The sequence below is a fragment of the Carlito syrichta genome, unplaced genomic scaffold (assembly GCF_000164805.1).
Source record: "Carlito syrichta isolate Samal-C Ts95f unplaced genomic scaffold, Tarsius_syrichta-2.0.1 Scaffold302949, whole genome shotgun sequence".
Taxonomy (NCBI): Eukaryota; Metazoa; Chordata; class Mammalia; order Primates; family Tarsiidae; genus Carlito; species Carlito syrichta.
Window position 1 is genome coordinate 715,666 of NW_007247045.1, and position 10,643 is coordinate 726,308.

Sequence of the window (10,643 nt, forward strand, 5' to 3'; positions counted from 1 at the left end):
CAAGAGGGCAGGAAGTCCAATGGAAGGTGCTCCTATAGATAAGGCACAAAGCAGGAGAGCTGAGGATATCCAAGTTCTATGCCTTTTACCACCCAGAACCTTTCTCCCTGTATTGAAGATCTTTGGAAATTGTTTGGAGTCACAGAGATAACATCGTCATAGGCTCAGCAACCCTAACCACCAGTTGTGTTCTCTCCATTCTCCTTTGGGTCATAGCAGCCTTCTTAAGGCACAAGACTAGATCTGGGCCCTATACAGTCTTGGTAGCTGCCTCTGAACTCCAGGATGCAAATGCTGGCTTCAGCTCAGAGGTTCCAGGGGCTGGGATGAGGTGAGGAACTGCCATCAGAAGAAAAAGCAGCTGGAAGTACAATGTCTGGAAGAGGGGCCCTAGCTCTTCTCAGCTTCAGTACCTGCACATCCCTCACCTGCTACACCTTGCGGAGAAGTGGGTATGCTAGGTAGTAACCCACAGCAGAGCCCAGGACCACACCAAGAAAAATCCAGGTGTTGTAGGACATTACAGCCAGCATGACGAAGTAGCCAATGACCACCTGGGTGATATGGATTAGAGACTGGCCAAAGTGACACAAATACCACCTAGATAAAAAGGAGAATCAGGTTAATGTTGGTAATGATCTAGAGTTGGTATCAGGAAATAGAAAGCCACTGAGTCACAGGACCACCTTATTTATTTATATATGATTGTATACTTAACCCAGGAGATAATTATTTTTAAAGAAACATATGCCCACCACATGTAGTTCTGAGCTTCTGACATCCTAGCAACAGGGAAAATAATAGGATGTTTAATCTGTCTTGTCTGGTAAGAGATAAGAAAATCAGTAATGCAGATTTTTTTCCATCCTATTGTGGGATGACAATGAAAAGAGCAGGGACTTTGGTGACATCACTTCTAGCTCTGTCACTTACTAAATATGGCCTAGCACAAATGCCTTAACCGCTCTGAACTTAAATTTCCTAACTAGTAAAACAGGAATATGAATATTGCCTTTGCAGGGTGGTTATGAAGATTTGAGGCATGCATGTAGGGTGGCTGACGGTGGAGTAGGCATGCTCATTAAACCCAGGTGAGGTTGGGCTGGAGAGAGGGCAGAATGGGGATCCCGAACAGTTGCTGGATCAGAATGGGAAGGGAGAAAAGGAGAGATGAGAGGGTGCTTCCATCTTCCCACCAAGTGGGGTATAGAAAGGGTAAAATGGCAAAATGAAATGATTTAATAAAATAATCTTAGCCAAAGAGCAGCTACTTTAACATTGCATGGCTTTGTCATGTTTTTCTAGTTTAAAGTATCCTCTAGTCATTAGCCAAGGACAGAATCATTTTCCCGGAGATAGCTATTGATAATTTACAACCCCCTTCCCCAAGCCTGCTTTATACTGTTTATCTTTCTACTCCAAGTTTGTCTTTTAGCCGTAAAGAACCAGGATGACCTACGTAACACAGACCTCATCACCATGGCAACAGTTACGTGATGAACCCACCCATCTGCCTGCCCCTTTATGATGACTTAAAACAGACTACCACCCAATCACCTTAATGACCTACCCCCACACCAAAGGAAAGGTTTAAAAAGCATTCAGCCTCAAGCAGCTGATGCCATGCTTCTCTGTAAGCTCTGGGCCCCTCCCCAATCTAGGGTAGGTGGATCCCCCTTTTCTTTCTCTCCCTAATCTACTTTCCAAATAAACCATGTATTCCAATCTCATTTCTGTGCAATTCTTTGCATGTTACCTGCACCATCAGCTCAGCACACTGGCCCACTGACCTAATAATTCTCCCAGACCTAACAGGTAATATTGTATTTTCATTACTTGCTTCAGGACAGCTGCAGATCCCCTCCTGGGTCTAGAGGTCTAATGACTAAGGGACCTGGTGAAATTTAGGAGAACCTGGGTGGCCACCTCTGTTGCTAGATAAAGGCCTGCGCTAGGGCTTTGAAGATCAGTTACTTAAAGAAACCCTTCTGACCCTCCCAGGTGGCTGTTCTAGACAGAGCTTTGACTTGGGCATTAGGAAACCTGAGCTCTAACTCACACAGTAACCACTTTGGTGAGTTCTGGTCCTTTCCTGGGCCTCAGTGTCCTTTCTGTGAAGTGGGGCTAGTGCTCTCTGGCCCAGCCTATCTCTCAGGGTGAATGTAGGTCTCTTGCCCATTCCCCGCACCCAGTGACTGTACCTGTGGTTTCTGCTGACGGGAGGTGAATCTGAACCAGCAGAATCCACTTCCATCTCTGTGATGGCCTGCTGGCTGCTGGAGGTGGGCAGGCTTGCCAGTGTCTGGTGGAGCAGCTTGGCTTTGCCAACCTTGATGCCTTCATACAACACAGCCAGAAGCAGGACCACCAACACTGAAAGGGCCATCCCTGTCAAAAGAGGATGCATTGCAGAGACCTGGCCAAGGTAGCATGGCTTCCCTACCAGCACCTCCACCCATTCCGTGGAATCCACTCCATTGACCTGTTGCATCTTCCCCACCCTCCACAAACAAAGAACTTCTTCACTATCTCTTTCCCCTTCCAGACCTTTCTTGGCAGGGATGGCCTACTGGAGTGTGGCTTTGAGGTCAGAAAGAAGTGGTCTGAAAAAGCCAGGAGCTGAGGGTGAAGAAGCTAAATACCATCACCTCAGCCACTTCCCCAGCACACCGCACAACTCGCTGCCACAACTGCTTGTTAAGGGATAAGTACAGCAAGGTTCTATTTACATGTAGATACACAAAGTCTGGAAGGAGGAGTAGTTATCTCAACAAAGTAGGATGCAAGTGGCTTTTATTTTCTTCTTGTCTAATTTTCTAAAGTTTCTTTTTGTGGGCACATATTACTTTTATAACAGGGAAAAAACCCCAGTGAGTTATTTTACAGAAAACATTGCTCACTAGAGCTACTACTGTGTAAAATTAATTGCCAACTGCTACTTCTAGTTCACAAATGGAGAGAGGGGTAATACATGGTCCAGCTACAGTATTTTATTGGGTTCTGTGACATAAGAAATACATTTTTGGTCTCTGACCCAGTTTCCTGGCACACAGCTCCTAGAACCTTTGGAAAATCTAGAGCAATAAGTGTTTTTTGTATGCTAATGAGACAATGGGGCAGGATTCCTGGATGGCCTGAGGAGGGGGGCTAATTGTCTGGGGAGCCAACCTTGTGCTTAGAAAGTTGGAACTTTCAGTCCCAGCCCCAACCACTGGGTGGGGAGGGAGAGGAACTGAAGATTGAGTTGATCACCAATGGCCAATGATATAATCAGTCATGGTTATCTATGAAGCCTCCATAATAACCCAAAGAGATACAGTTAGGTAGAGTAAGTTCTTGTGTTTGACAGTACAGTAGGGAAATTATAGTTAGTAATAATTTATTGTATATTTCAAAGTAGTTAGAAGAATTGTAATATTCCCAACACAAAGAAAAGATCAATGTTTGAGGTGGTGGATATCTCAACTACCCTGATTTGATTGTTCTACATTGTATTGAGGGTATCAAAATATCATATGTCCCAAAAATCTGTACAATTATTTTCTATCAAAAAAAAGTTTTTGAGTTGGAGTCTCACTCTGTCACCCAGGGGGTGCAGTGGCACACTCATGGCCACCCCAGTGTCAACCTGCTGGGTTCTGGCGATCCTTCTGCCTCAGGCATCCAGGCGCACACTACCATGCCTGGCCCAATTTTTGATTTATTGTATAATTGAGGTCTCACCAAGTTGCCTGGGCTGGTCTCAAACCCGCAGGCTCAGGCAATCCACTCGCCTCGGCCTCCCAAAGTGCTGGGATTACAGGCTGAGCCACCGAGCCTGGCCACTATCAATTTTTTAAAAAAAGAACAGGATTTGGAGAGCTTACGGTTGAAGAACATGTGGAGGTACCTGGAGGGTGCCGAGCCCCTTTCCACATGCCTTACCCTATGCATCTCTCCTATCTGACTGTGCATTTGTATCCTTTTATAATAAGTGGGTAAACTAAGTAAAGTGTTTCCCGGTGGTTTGTTGAGCCATTCTGGCAAATAAGCAAATAAGCCATTCTGGCAAATAAGCAAATAGGGTGTCATGGGAACCTTGATTTACAGCCAGTTGGTCAGAAGTACAGGAGACAACTTGGTACTTGTGATTGGTGTCTGAAGTAGGGGCGGTCTTGTGGGACTGTGCTCTTAACCAGTGGGGTCTGCACTAACTCTGGTCAGTGTTGGATTTAAATTGGAGGACACCAGCTGGTATCACAAAGTTGGTCAGTGTGGGGGAAAAACCTACACATCTGGTCAAAGAAGTGTGCTGAACGTAAGAAAAGGAGAAATAGTAAATTGAGTTTTTTTTTCCCTTCACAGGCTCTCAGGGAGAAAACATCTGCAAAAGATGCAGATTTTTAAAATGTAAAATTAGAGGTAATTGCATGCACATGTTAAAAATTCAAACAGTACAAAAGGTATACAATGAAAAGTAAGTTTCTTCCCACCCAGACTCCCAAAACCCCAATTCTCCTCCTCAGAGCAACCTGTTACTCAATATAGATAAGCCTTTATTTGTCTAAATAACAGAATCCTATCTGTGTATACTCCTCTGCATTTGACTTTATCATTCAACTGTACCTTATACAAGGGTTCTCCTCAGTTCACGCAGATGCACCTTATTTTTCTCAGTGGGTCCATTATATCTGTAGTAGATTATGTTTTCCAATACAGTCCCAATTTATCCCACCTCATGTGCTCTTCTTAGTGTCAGCACTCCTGCCAAGTGGTAGGGCCCATGTTTCTTCTCCTTCGGCCTAGGGAGACCTTTGTGACTGCTTCAACCAATAAAGGTGGAAATAATGCTTTGTGACTTCCAGGGCTAGGTCTTGAAAATTCCATGCACTTCCACCTTGTTCTCTTGGGACACGTGCTCTTGGAATCTAGCCCCTCTGCCACAAGAAAGCCCAGGTCATAGGAGACATCACATGCAGGTGTTCAGCCAGCAACCCTAGCCAAGGTCACAGCTACGCAACATCAACTACGGGACATGAGAGTGAGGAACTGTTTAAGATGACTCTAGTTCCAGCTACTGTCTGACTACACCTGCATGACAGGCTTTGAGTGAGGACCACTTAGCTGAGCCCAGTCAACTCAGACCCTTGAGAATGATAAAATGACTGTTGTTTTAAGCTATGGTTTGTTCAGCTACAGATAACAAGAAATGGTAACCTATTGTAGGGAGGTCCATAATGTAGTTGGCCTGCACCTGCAGTGGGCTGCTTCCAGTCTATTTTAAAACTGTACTTATTTAAGTTGAAAAATAACTCCAGCCGGGCTTGGTGGCTCAGCCTGTAATCCCGCGCCTTTGGGAGGCTGAGGTGAGTGGATTGCCTGAGCCTGCGGGTTTGAGACCCGCCTGGGCAGGTGAGACCTCATCTCTACAATAAATCAAAAAAATTAGCTGGGCGTGGTAGCATGCGCCTGTGGTTCCAACTACTTGGAAGGCTGAGCCGGAAGGATTGCCGGAGCCCAGCAGGTCGAGGCTGCGGTGGCCAGGAGCGGCCACTGCACTCCAGTCTGGGCGACAGAGTGAGACTCCAACTCAAAAAAAAAAGAAAAGAAAAGAAAAATAACTCCATCATGAATTAATGCCAAACTCTGTCTTTTCCAGTCAAAGGAATACTCTTCCCTTTCTTTCTTTTCTTTTTACTATGGTAGGAATGGCCTATGTTGGTTGCAGCGGGAAGTGGAAGAGAAGTGACACCTCCTGCTTCTGGGATGGCATCTGCAGACTCAGTCGCCATCCTCCAAAGGCCTTCCCTTTGAAATTGATATCTCATCTGTAGCTGTGGGCTTCTGAGTTAGTGCAGGACAATGAACCCGGGATGAGGGACGCACCAGATGGCGTCAGGCAACATTGATCTAGGTCTGGTTCTGATGCATATTCACTGTGAGACCCTGCACAAGTCTGTTCCCCTCTCTGGGCCTTAGTTCCTTCCCCGTAATAGGTGGCAAAGCTGCCTCCTCACCTCTCTCTCAGCCTCTGTGAGGATCAGTACGATAATGGATCTATCTGAAGGGTAGTGACGGCAAATGGAATTATAAATGCAAAGTTCCCGCTCAGTGTTTATGCCAGAGGAGTCAGGTTCACGTAAATGTCCACAGAAAATTAAGAAGATCCAGTCCTCCATTGCCTGGTGCTACAAGGCTTTCCAAGCTACAGGTTCGAGTTTCCCAATTCTTACCTGCAGGACTGTGGACACTCCAGAAATCAAACAGAAGCACCACTTTATCTGAAAAGATGAAATGCATCTGAAAGAGAAGGGGATCTGCATCACAAAGGGCTTAGGGCAGTGGAAGTCATGGCCTCTAATGCCCTCCAGCAGCCTCCTCTGGAAGCCCAGAAAGGGTCACTGGACATCAGTACTGGAAGGGCCATCAGAGATCGTCAGGGACAACTGAGGTCATACAGAGCAGGGACTTGCCCAGGTGGGCCAGCAGCAGAGCTAGAATTGAGCTGGTCCTGCTCCATGGGGAAGTGACAGTGGTAGAGTGACCATCCTCACTGGGCCAATCAGGTTCAAGAGGCCAGTGCCCTCTGTCTATGTGGGGATGTCCCCTCTGGGTCCTCTAAGTACAGCTGATGCTTCTTACCCCCAGGCTCTAGTCATTCTGTTCCAGTTCTGGAACACACTCCCCTAAGGGAGCTATGTGAGGGGAGCATGGAGTCCTGTCCTGGTGAACCCAGGTGGATCTTGAAGTGTTTATCATGGAGGGACCCAAGGGCAGCTGTCTTCAATCTGTACTCCACATCTGTCCACTCATTCATTTAGCATCTGCTGAGCCTAGTTCTGTGCCCAGCATTATGGAGAAAGGTCACCGACCTACCTTGATGAGTTCACAGCCTTATCGGAAAGACTACAGGTAAAACTCCCAGAGCTTGTCTAAATGCCCTTTTTAAAGAGTGCCTGCTCTGCCCTGAGTTCAGGGTGGCATCAAGGGCTTCTTATACATTATCTCATTTTAATATCACAATGGGTCTTTGTGTCACAGGGACAATTAGACCCATTATATAGTAAGGAAAATTGGGGAAACTAAGCTCAGAAAGGTTAAGTAATATCCTGGAAGTCACAAAGCTATTAAGTTGGCAGAGTTTAGATTCAAACTTGATTCCAAAGCCCAGTGTGTTCCAGGTCACTGTGCTGCCTCCCAGTCTCCAAGAAAGGAGAAGATGGGAGCTGGATGGCAATTTTAAATGCCCACACCAGGAGGCAGGGGCATTCCTCATCAACAAGGGTACCTGCATAATGAATATTTGTATACCTAACTCTGAATTATACCCCCCATCTTCAAAATAAAAAAATTTTTTTTAAATGTCCACACCAGGTTCAATAACGGTGTTTGACAAGATAAAGGCATGACGGATCATTTAGCTCACCTCAAGGACGAGAAGGGCCCCTCTAGTCCCCAGGTAAGCTCTCCTTGGCACAAGCAGTTCTGCAAGCACTGCCAGTGCTCACCCAGCTAAGAAGATCTGGCCCAATTGCATTGAGCTCGTGGAAGCCTCTGCCTTCTAAGACAGTGGCCAAGTATTAGAATCCTCGAATGTCAGGGCTAGAGGTGTTCTCAGAGAGTCTTTAGTCCCCTGGCTTTCAACATTTTTGCCAGGGAACACTGGCCAATTAAAATCGTCCTTGTAACTCCTCATATAAAGCATGGGGCTCTGGGTAAAGAGGAGAGAGAGAGATCCAAGTTCTGCTGAAACTCAGTTTGAAAATACAGATCTGGTCTCTCTCCACCCCCTCTCACTTTCAGAAGAGGAAAAGGGTCCCAAGAAGGGAAGGGATTTGCCAAAGACTTTATGAGAGGGACCCCCCCCCAAAAAACCCAGAATTTATTTATTAAACATCGTGTATTTGTTCTTATGTGTTTAAACTTCAGTCACCTTCAAAGTACCCTCCATTTGATGCAATACATCTACTGAGACTTTTTTTTTTTACTGCTCAGACCAATTTTTGAATTCATCCATTTTGATGCCTTTTAGTGCTTCTGCTGTTTTTTGTTATTACCTCTTCCACATCAGCAAAATGTTTCCCTTTGAGGACTTTTTTCATCCTGAGAAACAAAAGTTGCTCATGGTGAGATTAGATGAATAGGAAGGGTGGGGCTCAGGGTCATGCCGTTTTTTTGGTCAAAAACTGCTGAACACTCAGCGTAGTGTGGGCAGGTATGTTGTCATGATGGAAGAATCAGACACCTGTTTGCCACAACTTGGGATATTTCTGCAAATCGTTATGCAACCTTCTTAAAATTTCCAGATAAAAACTTTGGTTGACTGATCAGGAGAAACAAATTCCAAGTGTACTACAAGAGGCTGCTCTCCAAAAGATAATTCTGGTTTTTGTTTTGTTTTTTTGGGTCCCCCTCTCATATTAGAAGAAGCCTGGTTACTCTCAATTTGTGTTCAAGTGGAGAGGACCTGGAGAGAGACTATGGATTCTTGTGGAGGCTGTGGGGCCATCAGTTCATAAAGAAAGAGAGTCAGGCTGAAGAAAATGTCAGTGGGTGGGGTGGAAGGACAGGTGGATTAGATTAGCTGCCATTTTTCAGGAAGCTGAAAAATGCCATGTGGGTGTTCCACAGCCTCCTGGAAAACAGAGCCACAAACTAGTCTTCTCCACCCTCCCCCTCTCAAAATTTAGGCTCAAAGGAGACAACAAAGAGTAGCAGATTGAGTCTAGGATTTGGAGCAAAACAGATTTGTCAGTCAAGTCTCTCTCAGGCCTCAGTTTCCTCTCATGGAAGCTGGGAGAAAACATTGCAAAACTATCCACACACAAGGTGACACACAGGAAGGGCTCCATGACCCAAGCTGCCTTCTTTCCCATGCATGTCAAGGCTGGAAGGGCACTTCTCAGTAGTATTCTGTGGGAGAAGTGAGGATGTTAGGAGGTCCTCTGAAAAACGGATTCTGTGGTCAAGCAAGTTTGGAAGAAACTGGAATTGGGCAAAATACAGTTCAACAGTTTTCTTTGCTGCAGAAGGCTAAACCTAGAAATCCTTCCTCCCCTCCCTTTTCTTCCTTGCTGAGCACCCTGTGGGAGAGTGTCTCAGAGTATACTTTGGGAAGTGCTAATCTAAAGCAACCCTGCTCTCTCATCCATGGGGGAGAAATGCCAATGAGTTTTGATGCCACCACTATTCTAAAATGGTTACGTCGTCACTCAATGATAAGGGGAATTATCTTCTTAGCTCCATTTTATAGATGAGAATACTAAGGCATAGAGAGTTTAAGTAAATTGCCAAGTTTGCAAAGTTAGGATTTTCCTAGGCAGTTGCTTTTTTTTTTTTTTTTGAGTTGGAGTCTCACTCTGTCACCCAGACTGGAGTGCAGTGGCCGCTCCCGGCCACCACAGCCTCGACCTGCTGGGCCCCGGTGATCCTTCCGCCTCAGCCTTCCGAGTAGCCGGAATTACAGGCACGCGCTACCACGCCCGGCTGATTTTTTTATTTATTGTAGAGATGAGGTCTCACTGCCCAGGCAGGTCTCGAACCCGCGGGCTCAGTCAATCCACTCACCTCAGCCTCCCAAAGGCACGGGATTACAGGCTGAGCCACCGAGCCCAGCTGGCAGTTGCTTTCAACACAGTCTCTCAATGCAGCACAGGAAGTCTCACAGGTAGTTGTGACATGCCCGAGATCAAACTGTGAGTGGATGGCAGCATGAAGACTAGAACCTAAGTGTTCTCACCAGGCCCTCATTTGACAAGGGGACAATAGAGATGCAAAGACATGGGAACAAGCTCACTTTCATGTGCAATATGAGGCAGAAATGAAGGGTAAGCTGTCTATTGGTTGTTAGTTTTAATGATTCAGAAAGAGTGAAAACAGCCAAGCATGGCAGACATGACCACTTTGGGACAAAAGGGAAAAAACTGGAAAAGGTAAAGGACTATAAGAGAAAAAGCCTCTGAGCAATTAGGACAGCCATGCTTAGCCTCTCTCAACGATGTTCAGCCACTGGCTGGCACAGGTTTCCTGAGAAAGACAAAGAGTGTACATTGAATAAACATAGGAAACAAACAAGGACCAGTCTGGGGATTAAAAAGTGAGGTCAGGGCCCTGGGACAATAGCTGGACAACAGTGAAAAGGCAAAAAGGGCAGAGTGGGAGGGAAGGACACTACAGTGGATCCCAGATGTGGATGATCAATACTGACATAGTTGGATTCGCAAAGGCAAAGTCAGTTCCAGGTGAATCACTGGGAGTCTGTGGGCAAGTCATGAGCTCCACGCTAGAAACTGGTTTAGTGAAGAGGGACGGCAGGGTCTCCCTAGACTCTAAGACCTTATTAAAAGTGCAAATTCGCCGGGCTCGGTGGCTCAGCCTGTAATCCCGCACTTTGGGAGGCTGAGGTGAGTGGGTTGCCTGAGCCCGCGGGTTCGAGACCCGCCTGGGCAACTTGGCGAGACTTCATCTCTACAATAAATCAAAAAATTAGCCAGGCATGGTAGTGCGTGCCTGTAGTTCCGGCTACTTGGAAGGCTGAGGCGGAAGGAGCGCTTGAGCCCAGCAGGTCGAGGCTGCGGTGGACAGGAGCGGCCACTGCACTCCAGTCTGGGCGACAGAGTGAGACTTCAAATCAAAAAAATAAATAAATAAAAGTGCAAATTCCT

General features: G+C 46.1%; 1 protein-coding gene across 1 annotated transcript; it reads right to left on the reverse strand.

Annotated features, from left to right (window-relative positions):
* Positions 1–333: 333 nt before the first annotated feature.
* SLC31A2 (solute carrier family 31 member 2) lies at positions 334–6,279 on the reverse strand. Its single transcript, XM_008057331.1, has 3 exons — positions 6,213–6,279; positions 2,202–2,388; positions 334–600 (listed from the first exon to the last, which is right to left on the reverse strand). Exons 1-3 carry the CDS (start codon positions 6,277–6,279, stop codon positions 432–434), a joined length of 423 nt encoding a protein of 140 aa, XP_008055522.1. The 3' UTR covers positions 334–431.
* Between the last annotated feature and the right edge of the window lie 4,364 nt (positions 6,280–10,643).

Bases quoted from the DNA above. Each gene is read 5' to 3' on its own strand.
- SLC31A2 (XM_008057331.1), bottom strand. From the start codon at position 6,279: ATGCATTTCATCTTTTCAGATAAAGTGGTGCTTCTGTTTGATTTCTGG. The intron at 2,389-6,212 runs GTAAGAATTGGG...CTCTTTTGACAG, and splicing joins GAGTGTCCACAGTCCTGCAG to GGATGGCCCTTTCAGTGTTG. The intron at 601-2,201 runs GTACAGTCACTG...CTTTTTATCTAG, and splicing joins CCCGTCAGCAGAAACCACAG to GTGGTATTTGTGTCACTTTG.